Genomic DNA, 15,454 nt, shown 5'->3' with positions numbered 1-15,454 from the left:
TTATTTTTACATACTGTCATCTGTGACTGGGAGGCAATTAGATGGATGTAAATATAGCGACTTGATCTGTCACTGGTATTGATTGATAACGACGCGCACTGACAACCGATATATATTTACAATGTGTGTGGTTTTGAGATGGTGGGATTTGTTGAGTATCCGTGTGCAGTTGCCAGGATGTAGCTCCTCCTCTGTGGTTTTAATATTAGCCCTTCTTGGCTCTCTTACCTCCCTGTCAGCTGTGAAGTCTTAAGGTGGCATTTACTGGTTCAAAGGTTTTCTGTGTAATTGATCAGACCGCTGTTTGATCTGTGCGGCTGGCATTTACTCCACACAGAAAAATGTGCTTCCCCCAGCTCCGGTAGGACAAGCAGGCTTTCTGATGTTCATACCTGCCACTGCCAGGAGTTTGTTGTAGATCAATTTATATAGCACATAATGAGACTTCTTTCATTCACCTTCGACCCCTGGCTACATACACTATCTTAATGAACAGACACAGATATGACGCATATTAACACACCACACTGGTAAATGTAAAGTTGCGCACAATATTGTGTTTTATTCTTATCCTAGATTCACTCAATCTTTGATTTTCATTCCTCATTAATGCCTTCCTCTCTCTTATTTTAATGGAACATCCTTTTCATGGTTGATCACGTCTGCCTGTGACACTTTGCAGGAAGAGGGTTGTCACTCCATCAGTATTGCAAATGGTAAACAGCTCTAAAGAAAATAAATCCACATCTTACAACACTCTCAATCAGCCATCATGTAGACAAGGAAATCTTGACCCTCTCGATGGAGGTTTGTTGTAGATTTAGACATTGAGAGCCCCTTTACTCCCCCCCAACAGCTCCCATGCTACACAGACAACGCCTATACAGAAGAGCAGTGGCCATTTTCCAGTGAAAATCCTAAGACTTGCTCTGAGGAATCCTCAGCAGATTTCAGCAGAACATCACTGGTGTGTCTGGCTGTGTTCCCACTCTAAGAGAAATATTAGGGACCCTCAAATAAAATCATAAAACTTTGACTGGTATCCACCTGTCCTGAACGAATGGTTTAAATGCTGAAGGAAAATCTCTTTATGCTACTGTGTGTACATGTGGCAAATGAAGGAATTTATGTTTTCTGTATTATTTCTGTAAGCCTCTTCAACAAATATATAGAATTAATTAATGCAAATATAACTTATAAGAAATGTTCAAGTTGCTACTTTCAGACTTAATGTAATTAAAGTCAAATTGCCATGGTCACACTTCTTACTTTTACCCATAAGAATTTGCACAGAAGCAGAAGCTTGAAATCTAATGAACCATGCTTGCATTTTGTCAATTGTGACTATTTTGAGCGTTTAGTAAATCTACAGAGCTCTGACAACTCACTTTTACTCAAAGTCCTGATTTACGACTCAAGACGAATATAGATAGATAGATAGATAGATAGATAGATAGATAGATAGATAGATAGATAGATAGATAGATAGATAGATAGATAGATAGATAGATAGATAGATAGATAGATAGATAGATAGATAGATATTAAACCTACGAAATCTTCTGAAAAATCAGCCAATCGTAGTGTAGATTTTGCTCATTGTGAACCCACAACATGTTCGCTGCCGCCTCATTAAAAGTGGAATTTAAGAAAGATTGTATAATGTGTAGTTATAACGATAGTACTTTCTTAGAGTTTTAAGAGTTTGCCTGTTTAAAAAATGATTTATTGTAAAACAATTGATAGGACACTCCCTATTCTATAACAGTGGGCTATGTTTTATGGCATAGTTACTAGACCCAAAAAATAATATGCCATGTTTTAATGCTAGCCAGTCCGTGGCTGAAATATAGATTTCTCTCTCCAAGCTTTTATTACCCACAGAGTAGACTCACTCTCTGCTGGACGTTTCCTGGTTAAACCCACAACGATTCATAGCCATGAAACTGCTGATTGCGGCTGAAGTCTCATTTATACAGTGGAGAAAGAGCCATTTACTTTTTATTTGGCCTCAGCATTCACAAACCCAGCAGCCGGGGCAAGAATTGAAAGCATAAATCTCACTGTTGGAAAGTAGAAAAAGAGCCTCCAGAGGTGGCAAAAAATACCCCCCCAAAAAACAGACGGATGAGCATGTCAGGGAGGATGGGCGGGTGACTGAGTTGGTCTTGAGCTGGATGGAGCTCTGGTCAAGTAAACAGGTAATAGGAATTTAATCTAATCTAGTGAACTGACAAATAATCCCAAAAGGAAAATGGGAAAGGCTGCCCCAAGGCCGTCTCCCACCTGATTCCTGTTAACTCCCTGTCTGTTGCCGTCTCCGTGTCTATTTATCTGTCCCTTTTCAATTATTCATACTGTAGTTTCGACACTTGCCTGCAGTAAGCCTCCAGATATTGTCAGGTCCTCTTCTGTGTCTGTGTAAAGTCTGCGTCTTATCTGCTTTGTCTCTTCCTGTTTTATTTTGATACTCACCTGTCTTGTCTCCATCGCTGCACGCTTGTTTTTCCTGTCTGTTTTCCCCCTGTGTGTATGATTTTCCCTAATGTGCCCCACCCTAGTGGATATAAAACATCTTCCTTCATGTGTCTGTTTCCAGATTGACTTTGTTCATCTGTGTCAAGACATTCCACAATTCTCCTCATGATATCTTTGCGTTTTCAAGAGTTTGGGACTTTTGCTTCCCTTTTTGAACTTGCCTTTGGATTACCCCTTCTGGACACCTTCACTGAGTATAAGAAAAATGTTCATTTTCCCAAAAAACTTTTTGACCTTTACTCTTCATGTTAGTGTCTGCGTTTGGGTTCTGCCAGTGACTCGTGACTGCTCCCTCACCTTCCTCCCCCATATTCCTCACTTTTCATCCATTCCCCTGCTCTCCTCTGGTACAGATGCTAAACTATGTATATAAACCTTCTATAACAACCGCCATAGTACCACATACACCTTTTACTGCTTCCCTCCATTCATCAGGTCGTCTCGAAGAAAAGCTGGTAGGGTTGCTAGCATATTAGCTGCACCCAGAACTTACCACCGCGGCTGGCACCTGTTTATCCCTCCTTCCATTCCTCTGCCTGCAGATAAGTCGAGCACCGCTCCCATCAACTCTCCAGACACAGGACCAGAGCCCAGGCCTGATTTGGTTTTACTGGGGAGTGAGCCAGCGAGGGTATAGACGCACATACAAATGCTCAAATTCTATGCCTCACACACATGCACACTGCCACCTGTTTCAGTTGGATGGTCCTCTCATTAAATCAGCTGGGCAGAGTGTTCTTTGAGTGGACGGGCCTGCTGCACTCTGGTCCTCATCACGCTGTTCGAGGAGACAGAGGCAGACGCGTTTGAAGAATAATGTTTTTTCATGGCCATATGGTGTAGAGTGGTAATTACATTGTTTTATGAGAACAGTTAGATATTAAACTACCCCCCCCCCCCCAAAAGCCCTCAAAAAATGGGTCTGTTGCATTGCACTTCTAAACAGGTTTGCATCCCCATTTCTGCCAGTGAACATCAAAACTAAACCACTATCAGTGTGCTTACATCAATGGCTGCACTTTTGAATGCAGAATTAACAGTCAGTATTGTGAAGGTTTATATGAATGAGCAACAATTAAAGTAAAATAAAAATGCATGGGGAACCACTGCTGTGGTCTATGTAACTCCTCCTGCTGAAATATTTGCCTGCAAGAACAATTTTAATACAATTTTAATATGAAATGTCAAATGTGCCTTAATATAAAACCCTGCAACCAATGGACATGTCATGGTTATGGTTTTGTACTTTTTCCCAATTCATTCTACTTTGGCGTAACCAAGACCAGAGACTTGCCGAGATCGGACAATCCAAAAGCTAAAAAGTTCAAACTTATTTATTTGAATCAGGGGTCATACCTGAGGCAAAAGACAAAATTAAAAACTAAAAGGCCAAGTAAAAATCACAAAACCTACAATATGAGTGAGTGAGTGAGTGAGTGAGTGAGTGAGTGAGTGAGTGAGTGAGTGAGTGAGTGAGTGAGTGAGTGAGTGAGTGGACGCACTTTGTGCATTGTTCCTATTGGTCAATGAGCTATAAACCCGTCCCATGTAGTCCTGGACCACCGTGAACAGAATCCAAATCTAAGTCCGGGACTATCCCGAACAAAGGACTGGATCGTTCTGGACCTGGTCTGGGTCCAATGAATCCTATCCACTGACATCACATCTGTGACAGTTTTCTTGTCCAAGACAAAGAAATCCGTCCTGATCTGCTCTGTTTGCGGCATATTTAAGAGGCTGAATGAGAGAACAGGAAGTGAAGGCTGGGACCATGTGCACAGTGTCTGGGTACAAAATAAAATAGCAAGTGAGATCAAAGCAGGTAGTTGACACAGAACCCTTGGAACAACAAACATTTTCTACGATACATTCTCATACATTTTTTTGAGAAATGTTCACACACACATTACACACACACATTAATGGGACATTTTGGTACTGGGGAAAACATGCTCTGAAACTGCAAGCGTGAGTGAAGGCCAGTCTGAAATCACTGCGTCGAGTGCAGAGGTGCTAATTCACTGCTTCATCTTGAGAAGGTCACACTTGCATAAAGAAAATTTAATTAAAAAAAAATTGGAATCTGTTTTTCAAGATCATTAATTTGGTCATGGGAAAATGAAATAGGCTTCTGGTCGTGGATGATCAGATCGGTGTACATCTTGTCTTATTGATCATTAGGTTTTACAAATTTATGTAAATTTGACTGAAGGAAGAAGTTGAGACCTGTTGGTTGAAGATTTTAGTCGCTCTGTTGTCCACACTAATTGCTGGTGTTTAAAGTTTATTGATGTCGGTGCTGCTGAAGTACAAGAGATAGACTGACACATTGCTTTAACCCCTTTAAAACACGATTTGTCGAGAGCTGATGCCGATTCATTTGTTTGTTTTTTTCTCTCTCACAACTGTATCTACGACAAACTCATCGATTGATTCACAGTGAGTGTAGAAGGGAAGCCATATGTCTAATGTCCCAATGCCACAAGCAGCCTTCATCACTTATTTCACTTGACTGGAGCTCCTCAGTGATTCATTTTTGATCACGCCATCCTGATTAGTAGGAAAACTTTAAATTGTGTGTTTTGTTTTACTGAATCTTGCAATTCAAATGTTCAATTATCCGTAAGCTTTGTTCAACTTTAGACACTTTTCTCTGACTTGAAGTTTGGGTGGACAAAAACACGTTTGTTTGTTTGTTTTTTAATTATCATTTATACACAACGTAATTTCAACACTGTTTACTTAGCCGTGATCTCCCTTCACAGCAAAGTGGTTTGCAGTCAGGCGCTGCAGCACAATCATCCTGTGAGCCGTCACAACTGGCCAACAACCCTGCACGGTGATGTTTTTACTCAGAGGCGGTGGGAACCGGCCAAATCCCGCTTGCGGCATGAAAGTTTACTGACTTTGAATTGTGTTGAGGGAGTGCATAGTGTTTGTGTGCACTGCATTTCTTAGTGTTTGTGGTCTGTGCCCACTTCTTCAAACAGAGGTAATACTGGTCTATATTGTGGCAGTGGTGGCCCTGATGTTAGAGAAACGGACTTCGATTCTGAAGTGTGCAGTTTGGAATCCCTCTGCCGACAGGTTTCCACTGCGGGTCTCTGAGCAAAGCACTCGATCCCTGGTGCAGTGCAGAGCATCACCGCAGCCCACAGCTCCTAGTAAAATACATTATGACTAGAGAGGGTTAAATGCTGAGAAGTCATTTTCCCAAAAGGGACCAATAAACTGTACTGTATTTGTCATTATAATGATGTACGACATTGCACGTATTATAATACACATCAGTACTTGCTTTTACAGGGCTTGAAAGATTGAAAAAAAAACTGATCCAGGGCTCAGACATTTTTTTTTTTTTTATTAAAAACTTGGGTGGTTTTGATTGCAATCATTCATGACTTAGTTTAGAAGTAGTTTAGTATTGTGCAAGGTTTAATGCTGGCCTTCACTGATATAGATATAGATTGTTGGGACTTTTTTATAAGTATGCTGTGGTCAAATAACATGTACATGTCAATCCTATTGGTTAGAATTACATAGAAATGCCAGAGTGATGAAAAAAGAAACCTCACACAAGCACAGGGAGAACATGTAAACTATACGGGGGGGGGGGGGGGGGGGGGGGGGGGGGTATTGAACGTTTGCTTTTTTTTCCTTGTCTTTACAATTTGCAGCCACTTGTTCTGATGGTCTGACCCAAACTCACAGCTCACAGTGTGGGAAGTGTTTGCTCCCTCGCTATCTCTGCTTTGCAGTTTTATTCTTTTATTGTATTTTACTTTTCCTCCCGATGAGTCAACACAAACACACAAAGACAGTTTTACACGGATATCCAGCGTTACACTAAACCAAGCATCTCATTCCCACTCCTCCGTCAGGGTCTCTACCTCCTGCATCAAATTCAGCTTTTGATATCAGCCAGCACAAAGCAGGGCACTACAGCGATGAAGCTGTCATGCTGTTTATACAAACAGACTCTTCCGCCACGAACGCTGTCTGCCTGCAAAGCCCCTATAATCCAATACTGAAAGTTGCCAACTCCCAGACCTGTATCATTTCTCATCTGTATTTCTCCACCCACTCTTGTTTCAAAACCTCCTGTTTGTAACTCTTCCCTCCCTTGACTTTTTCTTGCAAGCAGATCCTCATCCCCGCATCCTCCCTGACACATTTCAGACTTACTCCTACCTCCATCTTCTCCCTTCACCTCCCTTTCACCTCGCGTGACCTCTTGTCAGAGCACCAGGGACTCTCGCATTGTTGCGATGGCAGAAGATTGTGGAACACCAGCTGCAGTTTTAATGATTTTTTTCCCCCAGGCCCTGATCATCCAGAAAAATACAGTTACCATTTTTTTTTTTTTTTCAACAGAATGAGAACTCTCACCCCTCAAACGCCTCTGCAAAATATGTATGCGGATTTGCATTTGTTCACAAGCATTTAAGATTGCTTTTGATACTATCCCAGAGAATTGGATCGGTGTATATGTTTTTGTTTTGTGGCTGCTAGCAAGACAACTGGTGCCTTTGTGTGGGAGCACGTGTTGTTGAGGATGGAAGCTCATCCTTAAGTGAATATTGTTTGCCTCTAATCTTCATGTCTCTCTCACTCGCTCTATCTCTTTTTCTTCCTATCTCACACCACACATTTCCTGCGGCTAAAGTTTGACAGCAGAACTGCAGCACGTCCTGCAAACACATTGCAATTAGCATCATTCGCTTCAGTGCATCCCAAACCACTCACTGATGAAGTTCAATCAATTCGCGTTAATTATAACTTTCTCAGGAACACCTCTAATCTCTTCACAAGTTTGATCTCTCAGGGGCTTTTTGTATAACAAGCTGTGGCAGGTACTTTTAAGAAGTAGCCTTTCGGAAAGTGGTGTTTGTGTATGGCTGAAGGCAACTGTGTGTGTGTGTTTCTATCTATCCAGACTCACCCCCTCCATCTCTTCTCTCTCACCAGACATTGACGACTGCCAGTCCAATCCATGCCAGAATGGAGGAACCTGCATTGATGAGATCAATTCCTTTGTGTGCCTTTGTCTGCCCAGCTATGGTGGAGCTACTTGCGAAAAAGGTACCAGTGTGGAAGGTTGTGCTGCTGAATTCGATTCACTCGAGTAAAAGGGGTGTATGTTGGGTGTTCCCAGAGAATGGGGGACCAAGAGGAGGTTAAGGAGGCGGCTGACTAAATGTGAGAAAATAACTGAAGCCAGAAACTAAAGGAGTAAGGATGGAGAAGGTGGGGGTGAGATAACAAAAATATGAGATGAAGAAGGTAAAGAAGTGAAGTGACAGGTGGAGAGGTGGAGAGAAAATGAAGAGCATGGAAGAGGCAGCGGACAAGTACGAGGATCTGGCGCCGGAGAATAAGTATATGCCCGAAGAACAGGGTGTGGAGAATGGTGGATAAAAACATCCACATTTCGAAAGACAGAGTTAATGAGGATGTGTAGATGGAGACAGAGGGGCACAGAAAACCAGGGGGTGAGGATGTGGATGTAGACAAAGAGCTGGAAAAGGAGGAGGAGGGGAGAGAGGGAAGCCCTCTGGAATAATATATCGACTTTAGACAGAACACCTGCGTCCAGCTGGTTTTGTCTCTCATTATGGGAATTCCCATGTGGAAAGGGGGCTGTGAAGGAGGGTGTTCACGAACTGTGCATGTTACATACAAACATGGTCAATGTGTCACAACAAAACAATACTGAGGCTTGCTCACAGCTGCTGGTACACTTCGAATGCATTGTTACCCCCAATTCATATCCAGAGTTGCCTAGATTTCATCATAGAATAGAATAGAATAGAATAGAATAGAATAGAACTAATCAATTAATCCTAATAGGAAATTCTTGGATGAATTGTCTTGTCTAAAAATCTGCATGAAATAATCAAAGATTCATTAAGAAAAACAAAAGAGGATAATACGCAACATTCAAAATGAAGAGTATTGGTTTCATATAGTGGCATATCAAACACTCATTCCCTATGCCTCTGTCATGTCACTTGATTTAGAGATTATTTTTACTGAATGCCTATGTTGTCTGGTGTAAAGGTGGTGAAGAGCATTTTTCATGTGTTTTCTATGTTTCATTGTAATGAGGGATGAATTTCACACAGCAGCTTGGTTTGAAGGAAGAGCCAGTGGACTGAAGCTTGTTTTATTTACTTTCACATCAATCACATAATGCTAGACTGGAACTTACCTCAGGGCATTTTGATTTGTTGCTGTCTCCCGGTTTTTAACGTGCATGTGTTTGTCTCACTCTCGGATGTATGTTGTTTTGGTTAAAAGCATCTGCTGGATGTACATGTAGATGATGTCTTACATCTAAAACAGAGATCACTACATTCAGTCAAATATATCATCCTATTAAAGCATTGGTTTTCATCACTTGGGGCCATAACCAGTATGCCAGAGGGTTCAATTTGGGCTGCAGCATAATATTGTTAAGTGTAAAATTTACTCAGAAAGACTTTGATTGAAACATTTCCATTGTGAGTCAGAAAGACGAGATGGAGGAGGCGAGATACTTCCAGCAGTTTTCACCAAACAATGCATCACCCGTCACGCCCCTTAACACCGCCCCTTTACTCCCCTTTACGTCACACAACACCGCCCCCTTGATTCCATTCTGATGTGAAACAATCACCACAGGCCCACACCACATCATCAAAGTGACTACTGTGTTTCCAATGTCTTTACTGAGGATCATCCTGTTTTAATTTGAGTAGCCAACATCAGATTACTTAGAGAAGAGTTGAGACATCGAGCAGCCACATTGTCAGGGGTTGTATTAACATGCACGTTGAAGACCGAAAAAATATCACAAATAGAGGACATGATTCATGACTTGCATATATTTGGCATAATATTGAAAATGACATTTTGTTTTGTTAAATGTAACTGATTTAATGATAATTACAGAACTAAAGCAAAGAAAAAATGTTCAAGGTTACCATGTTGTGGGTTTACTGGTGTCTGGTGGTGAGGTTGAAGATTGCATGAAGCTAAAGAATCTCTTTCATCCTCTGCTACGAGATATCTAATGGAAATCTCTCTAGAACTGGACTTCTGGGCTGTTGTTGACAGGAGAGGAATCAAAGTGATTTTTTTTCTTTCTTTTCTTTTTACTTCAGGTCATTACGTATTCATGAAAACATTATGGCTATCAAATTCACAGAGACTGTCATAAACCCTCTAATGTGATCTTCAAAGAAAATAAAGCCCTGTTACACTGAATGGTTAAAATATACACAAAGAGACAATCAGTTTGCATAAGCTTTCTATAATAACCCAGATGCTTTCTTAAAAAAACAAGAAAAATCATTTATAGGATGTGATAAAAAAATGAGGCCAAATAAATTGTCTTTGGCTAATGGCAGAGGAAAATCCAATATTAGACAAGGCAGAGCAACTTTGATTTGTATAGCACATTTTCCTCCAACAACGTCACTCAAAGTCCTTTATGTCAATAAACATGAAAATGATCACAAATGCAGGATATGGAGAACGAGAATAATGGCAATGACAATGAGAGGATATAACACAAAAGTCACATTAATACAGGCTAAAATGTATAGCAAGAAAGCAAATTGGAGATACACTGCAGCTTACAATGTAAATTATTTTGATCACCTTCAGATGACAGACTTCACAGTTTGATGCATGTCAGTAATTCAGTAATATTTATATATGCTCCATGGTAAACTGCCAAAGAAATAAAGATGTGATGCACTGATAACGGGCCTATCTCTAAGTCTCGGTATTGTTTAAAGTCCACAGTCTCCGAAAAGTCTTGTGAAGACAGTAAGATTTGAATAAAAGTGTGAGTTTAGTTTCTAACTTGCAATGGTTGAATAATGCAAACCGCTGCACACCTTTTAAAAGAAGAGAGCACAAAGAATACCACCATTAATATTTTAAAGACTGCAGAGATTTTAGAAGGTAGTACAAGTTTCAGAGGTGGAAGAGGGTTACACATCTGGACTGATGCTAAATTAAATATAACCCAGCAAAGTTCTGCTGGTCCAACTTGACTCCTGACCCCTGAGCTCTCAAGGGTTATGGCTTTAAATGTCTGTCTTTTTTTCTTTCTTTCTTTTTTTTAAATAAATGGATCTGGCTGCCAGTGTCTCCCTCTGGTTTTTCCAGCTCGGTCTGGTCCGATCTGGGACTCTGAGGGCAGAGCGATCGATACAGAGCGGAGAGGCTGGGGTGGATGACACATACTGAGCAGGAAGTATTAAATGCTGCAGAAACTATAGCAGAACTTTTGACAGAAAAAAAAATCTCATGTTGCCAAGAGTAAAAAAAATTATTTTCAAATCAGCTCTAACCTTGAGGTTGTTTACTGGACTTCAGAAGTTTGACACATAAAATGGCACAAAATCACTTTACCAACAGCCACAATTCTTCTCCAATTAGCTTTTTTGAACAGCTTCATTGTTTCATGTTCAGTTTCATGTTCAGCCTAAAATCTATTCTAAACATCAAATGTGGACCTAAGATTTTTAAACCGCATTAAACTTAGTGATACAGTTTTTTTCATCTGACTGAGATAAAAGATCATTGTATTCAAATCCCCTTCCTGACATGTTAATGATCGTGGTCGCTTTTGGTGAATTTGCGATGATATTTAACAGTTTAAGAAGAAAAGTCAAGTTTTTACAAACACTTTTTGTACACAAGGTCATTTGCCACAGTAATGAATTGCATTATTATGTAAGATCATGTGATCTCAGAGCTTGACCCATATTTGGTCTAAAAGTTGGGTCAGGCTGGCCTTTGCTGGCTCAGTTTTGACGACTCTCCTCTGTGTCTGAATGGTTAAAAGTCCAGTGACTCCATTGAGGTTCAGTATTAAATTGCTCGGGTGCCCCTTTAATCATACCGTCCTCCAGATTCTCATTACCTCTTAGCTGCCCAGCTTTATCTTCCACTAGAGCAAATGTTACTTTTGTAACTGCCGTTTACCGTTTCCCTGTGGTCATGATTATTGCCTTAATATTTATGGCCCTCCTCTGGTGCAGATCATGAGTATAACTAACAAAAGAGAAGAGCTGAACATATGTGAGTGATAGTTTAAAGCTATCATAAAAATGCACAGCTTTTTAAAATCAGGGCTCGTTATTTAAAAATGACACGTAGAAACACTTAACACAGCTTTTAGAGTGTCATAAATCAGGACTAAACTAGTCTTTGATATTATATGTTTGCCGTATAAAGAAAGTATAAAGTTGGGTTATTTTTCCTCTCTCCTTTTCCATTTTTTCTACCCAAAACAAACACACACACATATATCACCCGAGCGAGACTCCCATTTGACATGCGCTGCAGCCGTATGTACATTTCCTCTCCCGCTGCGCCGCCGCCTTCAAGGCTGATTGGGAGCAGCAGGGCCGATTGTGTAAATCTAAAGTCTGTGTTTTCCTTTCGCTTTTATCTTTTGCCACTGTGCGCTGGCAGCAACGTAGGAATCGGCTGTGAAAAGTACAATTCGCAACAGGCATCGCTCTGCCATTTCAGTGTGATCTCACTTTGATATCTTGAGGGAGGTCTGATCTGCGACAGGAGCGACAGTAATGAACTCATTTGTTCCACCGAGGCTTCCATCCATTTAAATGTCATCCAATTGGTCCCTGTCTCACTGCAAGGATTCAGTTTTTCTTCTTTTTTGCACGGTGTATTGTGTATTGAGTTTGAGTGTGTGTGTGTGTGTGTGTGTGTGTGTGTGTGTGTGTGTGTGTGTGTGTGTGTGTGTGTGTGTGTGTGTGTGTGTGTGTTTGGGGCGAGGGGGGGGGGGGGGGGGGGGGGTGTTCAGGTCTATGAGTTGTGAGCTTGCAGGGTAGATCCAGTTCACTGCAGGCTCCCTTCGGCCAGTTACCATGGTGATCCCATCAGAGAGTCAATAATAGTGAGTTGACAGTGCTGAAGTCCTCCACCGAATGTACTGGGAGTGAAAGAAAATGGTTTGGTACTAACAATTTTATTTACAGTTCACGTCTCAGTATTCTTCTTTTCTTTCCCTTTTTTCCATTCTCTCTGTGGAGCTAAAGAGTCTGGAGATTTTCTCATAAAGGACTTGCAGTACTTGTTATCTGATTGTTTAACAATTAATACTTGTGCGGCGTTTATGTCATGAAAGGATCTTTGCTGAGAAGAATAGGCCGTTGTAATCAGAGTGACAAAGACACCAAAGACAGTTATTTCACTCTTGCCTCTCCACTGAAAACCAGTGTCAATGAATGTGTGTGTGTGTGTGTGTGTGTGTGTGTGTGTGTGTGTGGGGGGGGTAATCAGAGGACGCAGAAAGCAAATCTTCCTCAGCCTGACAGAAGTGAAACATGACGGAAAAAGCATTCCGCACTCATCAGCTCCTTTCCTGCAGTCTTCTTTTTATCCGTCGTTCACTCTGCGATTCTTCCCACTCCGTCCTTCGAGGGAGAAAGAAGACATAATGTGTGTAGCTGAGAGCGCGGATTTGGTGCTTTGCCATTCCACTACTTTCAAGACCTCTGTTTCATGTTGCCATCTCTTTTTATCCTCTTCTCTCCCCCCCCCCCCCCCCCCCCCTCTACCTTTCTGCTGTCATTCCCTGCACTTCTTGCATGTTCTTTGTACGTCTCATCTCTTGTGCTCCATGGGAGGCTTTGCTACTCTTTGCAAGTGTGTGTGCGTGTGTGTGTGGCTGCACGATTCCTCGTGTGTGTTTGTGTGTACAGGCATGAAAGCCTGCGTGTAAATGAAAAGTGCCCACACAGAGGATTAGCATATTCCTGCCCTAAAAGGCATCAGAACACAATAAGTAATATGAGTGCATGTATGCGTGCTTATTTATGTGAGATTACAGGATGATCTTCTGCGTGCTGTGAAGTTGCAGACAGCTAAAAGATCTTCACTCATCTGCTATCAAACACACACACACACACACACACACACACACACACACACACACACACACGTTTCTACTTTTGAAGCATCTTATTGACGTAATACATTCTTCATTGTAGTTTAAACTTTCTCAAACAGGTGAGTCTTAACATATACAGACATATACTGACATGTTTCCCTTTCTTCTATTTTCTGGTTGTGGCACATTGTTTGAGAAACACTGACAAACAAGCATCTCACCGCACCGAGCATCGAAAATGTATTTTCTTTCTGTTTATAAACATCAGCTGAGTTGACAGCGAGACGTTGTGACTCACAGCAGTGAAATTATTGTGTTGTGAAGTAACGTGTAGATTCAGTGAAATCGCAATCTGTTTGACTGGAAGTCCTTTCTCTGCTAATTGTTTCCTACCAGAACACATTATTCTATAAATTGAAAAAACATCTGCTTTTCTCGTGCCGAGTCATGAATATACTGTATATATTTCAATGCAGCCCTGTTAGAACCCGAAATGTAACAACGACATGAATTGTTATAAGATACGATGTAATAAAACAGGAAATGTAATAACTGGTTGATAATATGACAAAAGTGCTGAGCCCGAATTGTAATTTTAAAAAAATTATAATTTGTAATATAACCCAAAATGTAACCAGTGGTCAGTAATGTAAGAAGACCCTGAGTACAAAACATAAAAACCTTTAAGATTACATTATGGGGCAGGCAAAATATAATTTTATTACATCATAAAGGGAGTCAATGATTTATGGTTTGAACTTAAATTCGAACAGCTTTAATGTTTTATTATACGTATCTCTATATTCAGGTTTTTTTTTTTAAATTGCTGTTACTCATGTCATTTATAGTCTTTTGTTCTCTATAATCTTTAATCTATTTCTCCAATCATCAGTACAAAATAATGTGTAAGCAAACATATTAAGATCACGTTTAAATTATTGTTAAATCGTTTTACAATATTGACCAGTTATTGCATTTTGGGTTTTATTCACTTTTTTTTAAAAGACATTTCTGACTTAGCACTTTTGTTACATTAGTGACAAATGATCATATTTCAGTTTTTATTATATTATATTCGATAACATTTTGGGTCGTTGTTATATATCGGGCTCTAACAAGCCTTAATCTTAACATGATTCTTAATGTAGCCTTAAAATTCAAGCAACCTGTTAGACATTGCAGGGTCTAACTGTTTTTGTCTACTCAAAGTATTCTGACTCCCACAAGTTGCTCTCAGGTTTTATCCTCCAAAGTGATACTCAGAAGTATATCCAACACTAAGTTGTCTTTTGACAGGAAAACAAAAACTACACAGCATCACGGGAAAGCAAAGTAGAGCACAAAACCTCCTCCTCCAAAGAAGGATGCCGGGTGAATCTGGGGCAAACAGATACGGAGACTTTTGCATACGCAAAGTGCCAGCAGCAACGCCAGTGCAACTAACTGGAGGCAGAATGCAGACGACGTAGTGTCACCTACACAGTGAGACTAATGAGGAGCAGAGCAGCCAGAGTTGACTAACAGCGGCGGGAAGTGCTTCAGACGCACTCCTTAGTCACTCTGGAACTATACACCGTTTTATCACTTTCACACTATAACTCATTTCCTGTCATGGCTGACCTTTTCATCTGCATTAACATGTGCACGCCCCGTTTCTTACGCTGAAAGGTAATTTACTTGAAATAATAAAGTTATGCTGTGTGCACTAAACTGCTCGCCCAGAAAAAAAAAAAAAAAAAAAAAAAAAACTGGAGCAAAATGGTCTCCTGTTGATTTAAAACGAATTCCTAAATTTACATATTTAAGAGTCTGAATAAGAGGAACCCTCTTACAATGATTACATTAGTATCGTCCATTTATGGAACTGTGACTGCTGTCAGTCAAACCCAGGCGCAAATCCAACAAACCCGCGACAACAAGGTCCTGGTTCGTTTCCAAACAAACTCTAGTGCAGTTCAACTAAAGGTTGATGGAAGTGTGAACAAAACATCGACCTAA

At 40.6% G+C, this 15,454-nt stretch overlaps 1 protein-coding gene across 1 annotated transcript in view; it reads left to right on the top strand.

Annotated features, from left to right (window-relative positions):
• ncanb (neurocan b) overlaps window positions 1-15,454 on the top strand; it is a gene marked incomplete at its 3' end in the record, with an annotated part of 162,894 nt that overhangs the window by 116,178 nt on the left and 31,262 nt on the right. Inside the window, exon 11 of the mRNA XM_080473083.1 lies at window positions 7,507-7,620. Coding sequence (XP_080329209.1) covers window positions 7,507-7,620 — 114 coding nt within the window. The remainder of the gene's footprint in view (window positions 1-7,506; window positions 7,621-15,454) is intronic.

Source organism: Lipophrys pholis (assembly GCF_963383615.2).
Source record: "Lipophrys pholis genome assembly, chromosome: 10".
NCBI classification, from domain to species: domain Eukaryota; kingdom Metazoa; phylum Chordata; class Actinopteri; order Blenniiformes; family Blenniidae; genus Lipophrys; species Lipophrys pholis.
Note: the sequence above shows the minus strand (reverse complement) of the source record. Positions and strands in the feature narration are given on the sequence as shown.